General features: G+C 47.0%; 1 protein-coding gene across 5 annotated transcripts in view; it reads right to left on the bottom strand.

The window, feature by feature from the left end:
- Positions 1-18620, bottom strand: part of kalrna (kalirin RhoGEF kinase a) — a 253945-nt gene that overhangs the window by 111297 nt on the left and 124028 nt on the right. For all 5 annotated transcript variants that reach the window (XM_075480381.1, XM_075480382.1, XM_075480384.1 and 2 more), the window contains exons 21-27: positions 16833-16901; positions 16596-16745; positions 14560-14709; positions 13486-13600; positions 13277-13392; positions 1157-1279; positions 460-642 (exon numbers count right to left, since the gene is read on the bottom strand). In XM_075480381.1, coding sequence (XP_075336496.1) covers positions 460-642; positions 1157-1279; positions 13277-13392; positions 13486-13600; positions 14560-14709; positions 16596-16745; positions 16833-16901 — 906 coding nt within the window. The remainder of the gene's footprint in view (positions 1-459; positions 643-1156; positions 1280-13276; positions 13393-13485; positions 13601-14559; positions 14710-16595; positions 16746-16832; positions 16902-18620) is intronic.

Genomic DNA, 18620 nt, shown 5'->3' with positions numbered 1-18620 from the left:
CCTAACCCAACATTACCCCCTCAGAGAAGAACTCTGCCCCTAACCCAACATTACCCCCTCAGAGAAGAACTCTGCCCCCAACCCAACATTGCCCCCTCAGAGAGGAACTCTGCCCCTAACCCAACATTACCCCCTCAGAGAAGAACTCTGCCCCTAACCCAACATTACCCCCACCGAGAAAAACTCTGCCCCTAACCCAACATTACCCCCTCAGAGAAGAACTCTGCCCCTAACCCAACATTACCCCCTCAGAGAAGAACTCTGCCCCCAACCCAACATTGCCCCCTCAGAGAGGAACTCTGCCCCTAACCCAACATTACCCCCTCAGAGAAGAACTCTGCCCCTAACCCAACATTACCCCCTCAGAGAAGAACTCTGCCCCTAACCCAACATTACCCCCTCAGAGAAGAACTCTAACCCTAACCCAACATTACCCCCTCAGAGAGGAACTGTTCCCACCTCAGAGCTGACTCCCAGGCTCCTCTCCAGGCTCTCCTGATATTTAGCCATGCGGAGCGAGAAGTCTCGGTACCGGCGGTCCACCGTGCTGACCCAGCGCTTCAGCTCCGACACGTGGGCGTGGCCTTTCTCCACCAGGTTGTCTGCCAGCTGGATCAGCAGCTTCACCTTCTCCTTGGTTTGCTGCGGGGGTTAGGAACAGTTAGATTACAATCAGACGGTGAACAAATCCCCGATGTTCTGGGGCCGCAGACCCAAAAACACAACTACATGCTGATCCTGGGTCCAGAAGTGTTCGATGTCCCTTAAAGGGACAGTTCGCCTCTTCTGACATGAAGCTGTGTGACATCCCATATCAGCAACATCATTTCTGAACATCTTCTTACCCCCTGCTGCGTCCTGTGAGCAGAGTTCCAGCCTCGTTTTGGTGTTGATGTATGTTGATGATCTTTTGAACGCATATTGTTCTGAGAAGCAAGACGCTTTATTTTTTAAACCCCAGCCAACTAGCCGGACTACCTTCATCAACACCAAAACGAGGCTGGAACTCTGCTCACAGGACGCAGCAGGGGGTAAGAAGATGTTCAGAAATGATGTTGCTGATATGGGATGTTACACAGCTTCATGTCAGAAGAGGCGAACTATCCCTTTAAAGAGGCGATAAACCTGCCAGAAGCTGAGCTGCACCCAAACACACCTTGGCAGTGAGCCTGAAGTGATGGAAGTCGTTGAGGAGCTGCTGCGTTTCCTCGCTGCCGTCTCCAGGTGACGTATGAGTGGCCAGGTAAACCTCACCTGTCTCCTGGATCCAGCCCAAAGCCTGAAACCAGACACACAGACACGGCTCATGGATCATGGTGGCTGTATGGATCATGGTGGCTGTATGGATCATGGCTGTATGGATCATGGTGGCTGTATGGATCATGGTGGCCGTATGGATCATGGTGGCTGTATGGATCATGGTGGCCGTATGGATCATGGTGGCTGTATGGATCATGGTGGCCGTATGGATCATGGTGGCAGTATGGATCATGGTGGCCGTATGGATCATGGCTGTATGGATCATGGCTGTATGGATCATGGCTGTATGGATCATGGCTGTATGGATCATGGCTGTATGGATCATGGTGGCTGTATAGATCATGGCTGTATGGATCATGGCTGTATGGATCATGGCTGTATGGATCATGGCTGTATGGATCATGGTGGCTGTATGGATCATGGCTGTATGGATCATGGTGGCCGTATGGATCATGGTGGCCGTATGGATCATGGCCGTATGGATCATGGCTGTATGGATCATGGTGGCTGTATGGATCATGGTGGCTGTATGGATCATGGTGGCTGTATGGATCATAGCTGTATGGATCATGGTGGCCGTATGGATCATGGTGGCTGTATGGATCATGGTGGCTGTATGGATCATGGTGGCTGTATGGATCATGGCTGCATGGATCATGGTGGCTGTATGGATCATGGTGGCTGTATGGATCATGGCTGTATGGATCATGGTGGCTGTATGGATCATGGCTGCATGGATCATGGTGGCTGTATGGATCATGGTGGCTGTATGGATCATAGCTGTATGGATCATGGTGGCTGTATGGATCATAGCTGTATGGATCATAGCTGTATGGATCATGGTGGCTGTATGGATCATGGCTGTATGGATCATGGCTGTATGGATCATGGCTGTATGGATCATGGTGGCTGTATGGATCATGGCTGTATGGATCATGGCTGTATGGATCATGGTGGCCGTATGGATCATAGCTGTATGGATCATAGCTGTATGGATCATGGTGGCTGTATGGATCATGGTGGCTGTATGGATCATGGTGGCTGTATGGATCATGGCTGTATGGATCATAGCTGTATGGATCATGGCTGTATGGATCATGGCTGTATGGATCATAGCTGTATGGATCATAGCTGTATGGATCATGGTGGCTGTATGGATCATGGTGGCTGTATAGATCATGGTGGCCGTATGGATCATGGCTGTATGGATCATAGCTGTATGGATCATGGCTGTATGGATCATGGCTGTATGGATCATAGCTGTATGGATCATAGCTGTATGGATCATGGTGGCTGTATGGATCATGGCTGTATGGATCATGGCTGTATGGATCATGGTGGCTGTATGGATCATGGCTGTATGGATCATGGCTGTATGGATCATGGTGGCTGTATGGATCATGGTGGCTGTATGGATCATGGCTGTATGGATCATGGTGGCTGTATGGATCATGGCTGTATGGATCATGGCTGTATGGATCATGGCTGTATGGATCATGGTGGCTGTATGGATCATGGCTGTATGGATCATGGTGGCCGTATGGATCATGGTGGCCGTATGGATCATGGCTGCATGGATCATGGCTGCATGGATCATGGTGGCCGTATGGATCATGGCTGTATGGATCATGGTGGCTGTATGGATCATGGTGGCTGTATGGATCATGGCTGCATGGATCATGGCTGCATGGATCATGGTGGCCGTATGGATCATGGCTGTATGGATCATGGCTGTATGGATCATGGTGGCCGTATGGATCATGGCCGTATGGATCATGGCTGTATGGATCATGGTGGCTGTATGGATCATGGCTGTATGGATCATGGCCGTATGGATCATGGCTGCATGGATCATGGTGGCCGTATGGATCATGGCTGTATGGATCATGGTGGCTGTATGGATCATGGTTGCTGTATGGATCATGGTGGCTGTATGGATCATGGCTGTATGGATCATAGCTGTATGGATCATAGCTGTATGGATCATGGTGGCTGTATGGATCATGGTGGCCGTATGGATCATGGTGGCCGTATGGATCATGGCTGTATGGATCATAGCTGTATGGATCATGGCTGTATGGATCATAGCTGTATGGATCATGGCTGTATGGATCATGGCTGTATGGATCATGGCTGTATGGATCATGGTGGCTGTATGGATCATGGTGGCTGTATGGATCATGGCTGTATGGATCATGGTGGCTGTATGGATCATAGCTGTATGGATCATGGTGGCTGTATGGATCATGGCTGTATGGATCATGGCTGTATGGATCATGGTGGCTGTATGGATCATGGTGGCCGTATGGATCATGGTGGCTGTATGGATCATGGTGGCCGTATGGATCATGGCTGCATGGATCATGGCTGCATGGATCATGGTGGCCGTATGGATCATGGCTGTATGGATCATGGTGGCTGTATGGATCATGGTGGCTGTATGGATCATGGCTGCATGGATCATGGCTGCATGGATCATGGTGGCCGTATGGATCATGGCTGTATGGATCATGGCTGTATGGATCATGGTGGCCGTATGGATCATGGCCGTATGGATCATGGCTGTATGGATCATGGTGGCTGTATGGATCATGGCTGTATGGATCATGGCCGTATGGATCATGGCTGCATGGATCATGGTGGCCGTATGGATCATGGCTGTATGGATCATGGTGGCTGTATGGATCATGGTTGCTGTATGGATCATGGTGGCTGTATGGATCATGGCTGTATGGATCATGGCTGTATGGATCATGGCTGTATGGATCATGGCTGTATGGATCATGGCTGTATGGATCATGGTGGCTGTATGGATCATGGCTGTATGGATCATGGCCGTATGGATCATGGCTGCATGGATCATGGTGGCCGTATGGATCATGGCTGTATGGATCATGGTGGCTGTATGGATCATGGTGGCTGTATGGATCATGGTGGCTGTATGGATCATGGTGGCTGGATCATGGCTGTATGGATCATGGCTGTATGGATCATGGCTGTATGGATCATGGCTGTATGGATCATGGTGGCCGTATGGATCATGGCTATATGGATCATGGCTGTATGGATCATGGCTGTATGGATCATGGCTGTATGGATCATGGCTGTATGGATCATGGCTGTATGGATCATGATGGCTGTATGGATCATGGCTGTATGGATCATGATGGCTGTATGGATCATGGCTGTATGGATCATGGCTGTATGGATCATGGTGGCTGCATGGATCATGGCAGTATGGATCATGGTGGCCGTATGGATCATGGTGGCTGTATGGATCATGGCTGTATGGATCATGGTGGCTGTATGGATCATGGTGGCTGCATGGATCATGGCAGTATGGATCATGGTGGCCGTATGGATCATGGTGGCTGCATGGATCATGGCGGCCGTATGGATCATGGCGGCCGTATGGATCATGGTGGCTGTATGGATCATGGTGGAAGTATGGATCATGGTGGCTGTATGGATCATGGTGGCTGCATGGATCATGGTGGCTGTATAGATCATGGTGGCTGCATGGATCATGGTGGCTGTATGGATCATGGCTGTATGGATCATGGCTGCATGGATCATGGTGGCTGTATGGATCATGGCTGAATGGATCATGGTGGCTGTATGGATCATAGCTGTATGGATCATGGTGGCAGTATGGATCATGGTGGCAGTATGGATCATGGTGGCAGTATGGATCATGGTGGCAGTATGGATCATGGTGGCTGTATGGATCATGGTGGCCGTATGGATCATGGTGGCAGTATGGATCATGGTGGCTGTATGGATCATGGTGGCCGTATGGATCATGGTGGCTGTATGGATCATGGTGGCCGTATGGATCATGGTGGCAGTATGGATCATGGTGGCCGTATGGATCATGGCTGTATGGATCATGGCTGTATGGATCATGGCTGTATGGATCATGGCTGTATGGATCATGGTGGCTGTATAGATCATGGCTGTATGGATCATGGCTGTATGGATCATGGCTGTATGGATCATGGCTGTATGGATCATGGTGGCTGTATGGATCATGGCTGTATGGATCATGGTGGCCGTATGGATCATGGTGGCCGTATGGATCATGGCCGTATGGATCATGGCTGTATGGATCATGGTGGCTGTATGGATCATGGTGGCTGTATGGATCATGGTGGCTGTATGGATCATAGCTGTATGGATCATGGTGGCCGTATGGATCATGGTGGCTGTATGGATCATGGTGGCTGTATGGATCATGGTGGCTGTATGGATCATGGCTGCATGGATCATGGTGGCTGTATGGATCATGGTGGCTGTATGGATCATGGCTGTATGGATCATGGTGGCTGTATGGATCATGGCTGCATGGATCATGGTGGCTGTATGGATCATGGTGGCTGTATGGATCATAGCTGTATGGATCATGGTGGCTGTATGGATCATAGCTGTATGGATCATAGCTGTATGGATCATGGTGGCCGTATGGATCATGGCTGTATGGATCATGGCTGTATGGATCATGGCTGTATGGATCATGGCTGTATGGATCATGGTGGCTGTATGGATCATGGCTGTATGGATCATGGCTGTATGGATCATGGTGGCCGTATGGATCATAGCTGTATGGATCATAGCTGTATGGATCATGGTGGCTGTATGGATCATGGTGGCTGTATGGATCATGGTGGCTGTATGGATCATGGCTGTATGGATCATAGCTGTATGGATCATGGCTGTATGGATCATGGCTGTATGGATCATAGCTGTATGGATCATAGCTGTATGGATCATGGTGGCTGTATGGATCATGGTGGCTGTATAGATCATGGTGGCCGTATGGATCATGGCTGTATGGATCATGGCTGTATGGATCATGGCTGTATGGATCATGGCTGTATGGATCATAGCTGTATGGATCATAGCTGTATGGATCATGGTGGCTGTATGGATCATGGCTGTATGGATCATGGCTGTATGGATCATGGTGGCTGTATGGATCATGGCTGTATGGATCATGGCTGTATGGATCATGGTGGCTGTATGGATCATGGCTGTATGGATCATGGTGGCTGTATGGATCATGGCTGTATGGATCATGGCTGTATGGATCATGGCTGTATGGATCATGGTGGCTGTATGGATCATGGCTGTATGGATCATGGTGGCCGTATGGATCATGGTGGCCGTATGGATCATAGCTGTATGGATCATAGCTGTATGGATCATGGTGGCTGTATGGATCATGGTGGCTGTATGGATCATGGCTGTATGGATCATAGCTGTATGGATCATGGCTGTATGGATCATGGCTGTATGGATCATAGCTGTATGGATCATAGCTGTATGGATCATGGCTGTATGGATCATGGCTGTATGGATCATGGCTGCATGGATCATGGTGGCTGTATGGATCATGGTGGCTGTATGGATCATAGCTGTATGGATCATGGTGGCTGTATGGATCATAGCTGTATGGATCATGGTGGCTGTATGGATCATGGCTGTATGGATCATGGCTGTATGGATCATGGCTGTATGGATCATGGTGGCTGTATGGATCATGGTGGCCGTATGGATCATGGTGGCTGTATGGATCATGGCTGTATGGATCATGGCTGTATGGATCATGGTGGCCGTATGGATCATGGTGGCCGTATGGATCATGGCTGTATGGATCATGGCTGTATGGATCATGGCTGTATGGATCATGGTGGCCGTATGGATCATGGTGGCCGTATGGATCATGGCTGTATGGATCATGGCTGCATGGATCATGGTGGCCGTATGGATCATGGCTGTATGGATCATGGCTGTATGGATCATGGTGGCCGTATGGATCATGGTGGCCGTATGGATCATGGCTGTATGGATCATGGCCGTATGGATCATGGCCGTATGGATCATGGCTGTATGGATCATGGCTGTATGGATCATGGTGGCTGTATGGATCATGGCTGCATGGATCATGGCTGTATGGATCATGGTGGCTGTATGGATCATGGCTGCATGGATCATGGTGGCTGTATGGATCATGGCTGCATGGATCATGGTGGCTGTATGGATCATGGTGGCTGTATGGATCATGGCTGCATGGATCATGGCTGTATGGATCATGGTGGCTGTATGGATCATGGTGGCTGTATGGATCATGGCTGCATGGATCATGGTGGCTGTATGGATCATGGTGGCTGTATGGATCATGGCTGCATGGATCATGGCTGTATGGATCATGGTGGCTGTATGGATCATGGTGGCTGTATGGATCATGGTGGCTGTATGGATCATGGTGGCTGTATGGATCATGGTGGCTGTATGGATCATGGCCGTATGGATCATGGTGGCCGTATGGATCATAGCTGTATGGATCATAGCTGTATGGATCATGGCTGTATGGATCATGGCTGTATGGATCATAGCTGTATGGATCATAGCTGTATGGATCATGGCTGTATGGATCATGGTGGCTGTATGGATCATGGTGGCTGTATGGATCATGGCCGTATGGATCATGGTGGCCGTATGGATCATAGCTGTATGGATCATAGCTGTATGGATCATAGCTGTATGGATCATGGTGGCTGTATGGATCATGGTGGCTGTATGGATCATGGCTGTATGGATCATGGCTGTATGGATCATGGTGGCTGTATGGATCATGGCTGTATGGATCATGGTGGCCGTATGGATCATGGTGGCCGTATGGATCATAGCTGTATGGATCATGGCTGTATGGATCATGGCTGCATGGATCATAGCTGTATGGATCATGGTGGCTGTATGGATCATGGCTGTATGGATCATAGCTGTATGGATCATGGCTGTATGGATCATAGCTGTATGGATCATGGCTGTATGGATCATGGCTGTATGGATCATAGCTGTATGGATCATAGCTGTATGGATCATGGCTGTATGGATCATGGCTGTATGGATCATGGTGGCTGTATGGATCATGGTGGCTGTATGGATCATAGCTGTATGGATCATGGTGGCTGTATGGATCATAGCTGTATGGATCATGGTGGCTGTATGGATCATAGCTGTATGGATCATGGTGGCTGTATGGATCATGGCTGTATGGATCATGGCTGTATGGATCATGGCTGTATGGATCATGGTGGCCGTATGGATCATGGTGGCTGTATGGATCATGGTGGCCGTATGGATCATGGCTGTATGGATCATGGCTGCATGGATCATGGTGGCCGTATGGATCATGGCTGTATGGATCATGGCTGTATGGATCATGGTGGCCGTATGGATCATGGTGGCCGTATGGATCATGGCTGTATGGATCATGGCTGTATGGATCATGGCTGTATGGATCATGGCTGTATGGATCATGGTGGCTGTATGGATCATGGCCGTATGGATCATGGCCGTATGGATCATGGCTGTATGGATCATGGCTGTATGGATCATGGTGGCTGTATGGATCATGGCTGCATGGATCATGGTGGCTGTATGGATCATGGTGGCTGTATGGATCATGGCTGTATGGATCATGGCTGTATGGATCATGGTGGCTGTATGGATCATGGTGGCTGTATGGATCATGGCTGTATGGATCATAGCTGTATGGATCATAGCTGTATGGATCATGGTGGCTGTATGGATCATGGTGGCCGTATGGATCATGGTGGCCGTATGGATCATGGCTGTATGGATCATAGCTGTATGGATCATGGCTGTATGGATCATAGCTGTATGGATCATGGCTGTATGGATCATGGCTGTATGGATCATAGCTGTATGGATCATGGTGGCTGTATGGATCATGGTTGCTGTATGGATCATGGTGGCCGTATGGATCATGGCTGTATGGATCATGGCTGCATGGATCATGGTGGCCGTATGGATCATGGCTGTATGGATCATGGTGGCTGTATGGATCATGGCTGTATGGATCATAGCTGTATGGATCATAGCTGTATGGATCATGGTGGCTGTATGGATCATGGTGGCCGTATGGATCATGGTGGCCGTATGGATCATGGCTGTATGGATCATAGCTGTATGGATCATGGCTGTATGGATCATAGCTGTATGGATCATGGCTGTATGGATCATGGCTGTATGGATCATAGCTGTATGGATCATAGCTGTATGGATCATGGCTGTATGGATCATGGCTGTATGGATCATGGTGGCTGTATGGATCATGGTGGCTGTATGGATCATGGCTGTATGGATCATGGTGGCTGTATGGATCATAGCTGTATGGATCATGGTGGCTGTATGGATCATGGCTGTATGGATCATGGCTGTATGGATCATGGCTGTATGGATCATGGTGGCTGTATGGATCATGGTGGCCGTATGGATCATGGTGGCTGTATGGATCATGGTGGCCGTATGGATCATGGCTGCATGGATCATGGCTGCATGGATCATGGTGGCCGTATGGATCATGGCTGTATGGATCATGGTGGCTGTATGGATCATGGTTGCTGTATGGATCATGGTGGCCGTATGGATCATGGCTGTATGGATCATGGTGGCTGTATGGATCATGGTGGCTGTATGGATCATGGCTGCATGGATCATGGCTGCATGGATCATGGTGGCCGTATGGATCATGGCTGTATGGATCATGGCTGTATGGATCATGGTGGCCGTATGGATCATGGCCGTATGGATCATGGCTGTATGGATCATGGTGGCTGTATGGATCATGGCTGTATGGATCATGGCTGTATGGATCATGGCCGTATGGATCATGGCTGCATGGATCATGGTGGCCGTATGGATCATGGCTGTATGGATCATGGTGGCTGTATGGATCATGGTTGCTGTATGGATCATGGTGGCTGTATGGATCATGGCTGTATGGATCATGGCTGTATGGATCATGGCTGTATGGATCATGGCTGCATGGATCATGGTGGCCGTATGGATCATGGCTGTATGGATCATGGTGGCTGTATGGATCATGGTGGCTGTATGGATCATGGTGGCTGTATGGATCATGGCTGTATGGATCATGGCCGTATGGATCATGGCTGCATGGATCATGGTGGCCGTATGGATCATGGCTGTATGGATCATGGTGGCTGTATGGATCATGGTGGCTGTATGGATCATGGTGGCTGGATCATGGCTGTATGGATCATGGCTGTATGGATCATGGCTGTATGGATCATGGCTGTATGGATCATGGTGGCCGTATGGATCATGGCTATATGGATCATGGCTGTATGGATCATGGCTGTATGGATCATGGCTGTATGGATCATGGCTGTATGGATCATGATGGCTGTATGGATCATGGCTGTATGGATCATGGCTGTATGGATCATGGTGGCTGCATGGATCATGGCCGTATGGATCATGGTGGCTGTATGGATCATGGCTGTATGGATCATGGTGGCTGTATGGATCATGGCTGTATGGATCATGGTGGCTGCATGGATCATGGCAGTATGGATCATGGTGGCCGTATGGATCATGGTGGCTGCATGGATCATGGCGGCCGTATGGATCATGGTGGCTGTATGGATCATGGTGGCTGCATGGATCATGGTGGCTGTATGGATCATGGCTGTATGGATCATGGCTGCATGGATCATGGTGGCTGTATGGATCATGGCTGCATGGATCATGGTGGCTGTATGGATCATAGCTGTATGGATCATGGTGGCTGTATGGATCATGGTGGCTGTATGGATCATGGTGCCTGTATGGATCATGGTGGCTGTATAGATCATGGTGGCTGCATGGATCATGGTGGCTGTATAGATCATGGTGGCTGTATGGATCATGGCTGCATGGATCATGGTGGCTGCATGGATCATGGTGGCTGTATAGATCATGGTGGCTGCATGGATCATGGTGGCTGTATGGATCATGGCTGTATGGATCATGGCTGTATGGATCATGGCTGCATGGATCATGGTGGCTGCATGGATCATGGTGGCCGTATGGATCATGGTGGCTGTATGGATCATGGCTGTATGGATCATGGCTGTATGGATCATGGCTGCATGGATCATGGTGGCTGCATGGATCATGGTGGCCGTATGGATCATGGTGGCTGTATGGATCATGGTGGCTGTATGGATCATGGTGGCTGTATGGATCATGGTGGCTGTATGGATCATGGCTGTATGGATCATGGCTGTATGGATCATGGCTGCATGGATCATGGTGGCTGCATGGATCATGGTGGCCGTATGGATCATGGTGGCTGTATGGATCATGGCTGTATGGATCATGGTGGCTGTATGGATCATGGTGGCTGTATGGATCATGGTGGCTGTATGGATCATGGCTGCTGTATGGATCATGGCTGTATGGATCATGGCTGTATGGATCATGGTGGCTGTATGGATCATGGTGGCTGTATGGATCATGGCTGTATGGATCATGGCTGTATGGATCATGGCTGTATGGATCATGGTGGCCGTATGGATCATGGTGGCTGTATGGATCATGGTGGCTGCATGGATCATGGTGGCCGTATGGATCATGGTGGCCGTATGGATCATGGTGGCCGTATGGATCATGGTGGCCGCATGGATCCTGGTGGCCGTATGGATCCTGGTGGCCGTATGGATCATGGTGGCCGTATGGATCATGGTGGCCGTATGGATCATGGTGGCTGTATGGATCATGGTGGCCGTATGGATCATGGTGGCCGTATGGATCATGGCTGCTGTATGGATCATGGCTGTATGGATCATGGCTGTATGGATCATGGTGGCTGTATGGATCATGGTGGCTGTATGGATCATGGTGGCTGTATGGATCATGGCTGTATGGATCATGGCTGTATGGATCATGGTGGCCGTATGGATCATGGTGGCTGTATGGATCATGGTGGCTGCATGGATCATGGTGGCCGTATGGATCATGGTGGCTGTATGGATCATGGTGGCTGTATGGATCATGGTGGCCGTATGGATCATGGTGGCTGCATGGATCATGGTGGCCGTATGGATCATGGTGGCCGCATGGATCATGGTGGCCGTATGGATCATGGTGGCCGTATGGATCATGGTGGCTGTATGGATCATGGTGGCTGTATGGATCATGGTGGCTGTATGGATCATGGTGGCAGTATGGATCATGGTGGCTGCATGGATCCTGGTGGCCGTATGGATCATGGTGGCTGTATGGATCATGGTGGCTGTATGGATCATGGTGGCTGTATGGATCATGGTGGCTGCATGGATCATGGTGGCTGTATAGATCATGGTGGCTGCATGGATCATGGTGGCTGTATAGATCATGGTGGCTGCATGGATCATGGTGGCTGTATAGATCATGGTGGCTGCATGGATCATGGTGGCTGCATGGATCATGGTGGCTGTATAGATCATGGTGGCTGCATGGATCATGGTGGCTGTATAGATCATGGTGGCTGCATGGATCATGGTGGCTGTATAGATCATGGTGGCTGTATGGATCATGGTGGCTGTATGGATCATGGCTGTATGGATCATGGTGGCTGTATGGATCATGGTGGCTGTATAGATCATGGTGGCTGTATAGATCATGGTGGCTGCATGGATCATGGTGGCTGTATAGATCATGGTGGCTGCATGGATCATGGTGGCTGTATAGATCATGGTGGCTGCATGGATCATGGTGGCTGTATAGATCATGGTGGCTGTATGGATCATGGCTGTATGGATCATGGTGGCTGTATGGATCATGGTGGCTGTATAGATCATGGTGGCTGCATGGATCATGGTGGCTGTATGGATCATGGTGGCTGCATGGATCATGGTGGCTGTATAGATCATGGTGGCTGCATGGATCATGGTGGCTGTATGGATCATGGTGGCTGTATGGATCATGGTGGCCGTATGGATCATGGTGGCTGTATGGATCATGGCTGTATGGATCATGGTGGCCGTATAGATCATGGTGGCTGCATCAGGTTCTACGTTTGGTCACTGAAGACTCTCTAAATCATTTCTTTGTGTCTGTTTGGTTCAAACCACATAATAGATTTAGCTTTTTGAGTTAATGAGCTTTGTGAAACACGTTCATCTAAAAGCCCAAAACGTCTTTTTCTTTCACCCACACTGACCTGTTTGGTGCTGCGCTCAAAGACCAGGTACTGCTGACACTGATCCAGCCTCCGCTTCTTTAGGGTCCAGAAGTGAAGGACTCGGTTCTCCCTCTGCAGCAGCTCGTTCAGGATGGCTGAACACACAACAGAGCGTCAAACCCGGCGTCCACACGACGAGTTAGAGGAATCATTCGTGCTTCTTTATCACCAGAAACCGAAGCTCTCACCTTTGACCTGCTGCTCGGGTCCTCTGGCCTGGCCGGCGGCTCCGGGCGTGCTCACGTTGTTCCTGTGGATGTACTTCAGGAACACCTCGGCGTTCCTCCGGGCCAGCGTGCACGCCTGAAACACACCAACAGCGAGCTTTAAGAGGAAGCACGGCACCGAACAACCAGGAGATCATTGAGTTTCCTTCATTTCACCCATACTCCCTCAGCAGGATTCTCTGTAACGTGTCTGAACAAAGTGCCCGGCCGCCCGTTTGTCCTGATCAGAACCCGACCTTCCCAACGGGGCGAATCTGACGCAGAAACTAAGGCCCGGCGGGAACAACGCGGTTTTTCTGCCAAGGTCTCGAGCATTTACACGACATCGCCCGATAATCCTTTCAAATCAAATCAAATCAAATTTATCTGTAGCACATTTCATGTCCAAAACAATTCAAAGTGCTTCACATAAAATAAAAGCATTGCAGCAGGGAGTGGAAGAAGCATTAAAAATACATAAAAGAATATAAAGAAAAACAAATAAAATTATTATAATTATTAAAATAATATAAAAGAGAAATAAATAAAATAATTAAAATGATTAAAAGTATATAAAGAGAAACAAATAAAATCATTTAAATGAATTTAAAAACCAGCAACAGTCCAGATAAATTCAAAGATATCGTGCAGATTTCATGCATAGACACATGAGAACAGAAATGTCTTTAACCTGGATTTAAAAATGTCTCCATTTGGTGAAAGTTTAATCTCCACTGGCAGTTTGTTCCACTTGTTTGCAGCAGAACAGCTAAATGCTGCTTCTCCATGTTTAGTCTGGACTCTGGACTGGACCAGCTGACCTGAGTCCTTGGATCTAAGAGCTCTGCTGGCTTTATATTCTCTGAACATATCACAGATGTAAACCATCAGCAGGCTTTTAAAATCTATTCTGTGACTGACTGGAAGCCAGAGTAAAGATTTTAAAGCTGCTGTGATGTGTTCAGATCTCTTAGTCCGGGTTAAAACTCCAGCAGCAGCGTTCTGGATGAGCTGGAGATGTTGCTGTGAAAGGACTCCTGGTGGTCTCGCTCTCACCTTCAGGAAGGCTTCTTTCTGCTCCAGATGCTTGCTGATCAGAGGCAGCAGGTGGTCGGCGTCGGCCGAACTCCCCGGCTTGTCGTGGCTGCCGCACCAGTCCTCGTCCCGCCGGTACTCCTGCTCCAGGCTCTCCAGCACGCTGCACACCTGCACACACACAGAGCCGGTTTGGAGCTGCAGAAACACGCCGGCCGTGAGGGCGCGAGGGCGTCGGGCGCATAGATATGTATAGAATCATAGATATGTATAGAACCATAGATGTGTATAGAATCATAGATATGTCTAGAATCATAGATATGTATAGAAGCATAGATATGTATAGAACCATAGATATGTATAGAATCATAGACATGTATAGAACCATAGATATGTCTAGAATCATAGATATGTATAGAACCATAGATATGTCTAGAATCATAGATATGTATAGAAGCATAGATATGTATAGAATCATAGATATGTATAGAATCATAGATATGTATAGAACCATAGATATGTATAGAATCATAGATATGTATAGAGCCATAGATATGTATAGAACCATAGATATGTCTAGAATCATAGATATGTATAGAAGCATAGATATGTATAGAACCATAGATATGTATAGAAGCATAGATATGTATAGAACCATAGATATGTATAGAATCATAGATATGTATAGAACCATAGATATGTATAGAGCCATAGATATGTGTAGAATCATAGATATGTCTAGAATCATAGATATGTCTAGAATCATAGATATGTATAGAACCATAGATATGTATAGAATCATAGATATGTATAGAACCATAGATATGTATAGAATCATAGATATGTATAGAGCCATAGATATGTATAGAACCATAGATATGTCTAGAATCATAGATATGTATAGAAGCATAGATATGTATAGAATCATAGATATGTATAGAACCATAGATATGTATAGAATCATAGATATGTATAGAGCCATAGATATGTATAGAACCATAGATATGTATAGAACCATAGATATGTATAGAATCATAGATATGTATAGAACCATAGATATGTATAGAATCATAGATATGTATAGAATCATAGATATGTATAGAATCATAGATATGTATAGAACCATAGATATGTATAGAATCATAGATGTGTATAGAATCATAGATATGTATAGAACCATAGATATGTGTAGAACCATAGATATGTATAGAACCATAGATATGTATAGAATGGCTAGATGTCTCGTCCGCGTTGCTGGGCAACGGAGTGGAACGTCCGCAGATGGCGGCCATCTTACCACAGGCAGCTCTCTCGCCGACAACATTGTGTTGATGGTGAAACATTCAAACATTCAAGACATAACTTGCTTAATTCTCAAACATTTAGGTTATTATAAACATCAAAGTAGTAAGCTAATTATCACACTACAGACGAAGTCCATATTTATTTTTTTAAATAAAAACGTAAATATTTCACGTTTATTTACCCCTTGGGATGACTCCCTCAGGGAAATTCGAGTCCCCAGTAGCTCCAAACACACACATAGGATCTCTATAAATCTAAAATACAGTATAATATAGAATAATTAATATAATATATCATTAATATAGAATAATCTAAAACAAAGTGTAAAAAAGAATATAGGCTATACAAGATATACAAAGTAAAGAGAGTTAAATAAAATAAGTTATAGCACTATGGTTGAGTTATTGCCCATATTGCACTACACTTGTGTTAATTACACATTGTATGCACATAGTCTGACCATAAATAGAAAAGATATTGCACAGTAGTGACGTGAATTATTGCACAGATGACTGAATAAATAAAATATGGCACAGGGTCTTTTAGTATGTAAAACAGTGTAAAATGGTGGAGATTTCTGTGAGATAAGAGTAATAGCGTCAGAGCAGATCACTTAGCGTAACTATGGTTACCTCAGGTCTGACTGTCTCCCGGACATCTCACCCTGTGGTAAGATGGCCGACCTGTGCGGACGTTCTAAACTCAGACGTAACACATCTAGCCGTTCTATACATATCTATGGTCGGGCGTACCTGCTCCGACGTCTTGTAGAAGGCCACGGAGGCGTTGACCAGCTTCAGCCGGTCCTCCATCTTCAGCATCAGCTGCTGCCAGTGGACGGCCACCTTCTCGGCGCAGCCTCGGATGGCCTCCGGGTCGTAGTGGCCGGCCTGCAGCATCATCTGGGAGAAGGAGGGAGACACAGAGAGGCCTAAGGGTGAGATAAGAGGCGGCGTGGCGGGTTTAGAGTCTCTGAAACACTGGCCTACCTCTGCCTTCTGCTGGACCTGCAGGGCGCTCTGATGGGTCTTCTGCAGGGAGTTGGCATGGAAGAGAGACTGCAGGAGAGGACATTCATTACATTCATTATATTACATTCATATGCATCATTACCAACCTGCTCTGAGTGTGTAAGGAGTTTAAAGTGCGCTCAGGATAGAATAGAAAAATACTTTATTCATCCCCCAATGGGGGAAATTCAAATTAGTCAAGTAGCTCAAAAATGTATTAATATTTACAATGATTGTATATTAACAACAACAATAATAATACCAATTCTAATAAAAATACTACTACTACTACTAATAATAATAATAATAATGATAATAATAATAATAATAATAATAATAATAATAAATGACTAAATAAATTAAAATTAAAAAAATAATATTATTATATGATATATTATGATATTTTATATTATTATATTATTATATGATATTCATCTTATTTAGAGTTTCTGAGGTTATAATGTGAAAAATTATACCTCCGCTTCGGGTGTAGTGCAGACAGACATGTCTTTGTTTCCTAAGGAGTTTTACACCTGCTGGTGACTTCAGACGCCCTGATATATGCTCCCAGGAACAGGAAGAAGGAGTTTTACACCTCAGACGCCCTGATATATGCTCCCAGGAACAGGAAGAAGGAGTTTTACACCTGCTGGTGACCTCAGACGCCCTGATATATGCTCCCAGGAACAAGAAGAAGGAGTTTTACACCTGCTGGTGACTTCAGACGCCCTGATATATGCTCCCAGGAACAGGAAGAAGGAGTTTTACACCTGCTGGTGACTTCAGACGCCCTGATATATGCTCCCAGGAACAAGAAGAAGGAGTTTTACACCTGCTGGTGACCTCAGACGCCCTGATATATGCTCCCAGGAACAGGAAGAAGGAGTTTTACACCTGCTGGTGACCTCAGACGCCCTGATATATGCTCCCAGGAACAGGAAGAAGGAGTTTTACACCTCAGACGCCCTGATATATGCTCCCAGGAACAGGAAGAAGGAGTTTTACACCTCAGACGCCCTGATATATGCTCCCAGGAACAGGAAGAAGGAGTTTTACACCTCAGACGCCCTGATATATGCTCCCAGGAACAGGAAGAAGGAGTTTTACACAACGTGTCCCTTTAATTCTTATCAACATCTGCTGTGTGTTTTTGTGACTGATGCTCGTCCCGTTCACAAAGTTTCATTTCTTCTTTGTGTTCGTACGTTTGTGTTTTTAAGAAGTCGGCCACAGAAGTATGACATCATTCTGAGGAAACTCACACGGATCACAGATGCAGAAACCAGCCAAAATCACACATGTTGGATGAATAAGAAGCGTGCACGTGCACGTGTGTGATACCACTGTGACGACCAAAGAGCTTTAACCTCGCTGATTGCTCACACACTTCTACAGTCGGTTATTTAAAGCTCAGAGTAACACGTGAAGAAAAAACACACACACACTTAAATGGATTTCAGTGTGTGTGCATGAGCATCTGTTAGTCCTCAAAATCAATGCAGAATGAAATAATAATTGAAGCAAGCCTGATTCGTGCACATATTACAAAGTGTGTGTGTCTGTACTTGCTTCTTTATATTTCTGGGGACAGGGAATGGAAGCCTGCTACACTTGTGAGGTCCGGCAGCATTAACGGAGCCACAGCTGTAAAAAGGTGTCTGAGGGTCAGAACCTGGTTAAAGCGTTAGAGTCGGAGCTGAGTCATGGTTACAGTGAGATGTTCAGAGCAATGAGGTCAGCAGAGGGTCCTCACAGGTACAGAAGAAG

This window comes from Odontesthes bonariensis, chromosome 12 (genome assembly GCF_027942865.1).
Source record: "Odontesthes bonariensis isolate fOdoBon6 chromosome 12, fOdoBon6.hap1, whole genome shotgun sequence".
Lineage (NCBI taxonomy): Eukaryota > Metazoa > Chordata > Actinopteri > Atheriniformes > Atherinopsidae > Odontesthes > Odontesthes bonariensis.
The sequence above is the reverse complement of the archived record's forward strand: the minus strand, read 5'-3'. Positions and strand labels throughout refer to the sequence as shown.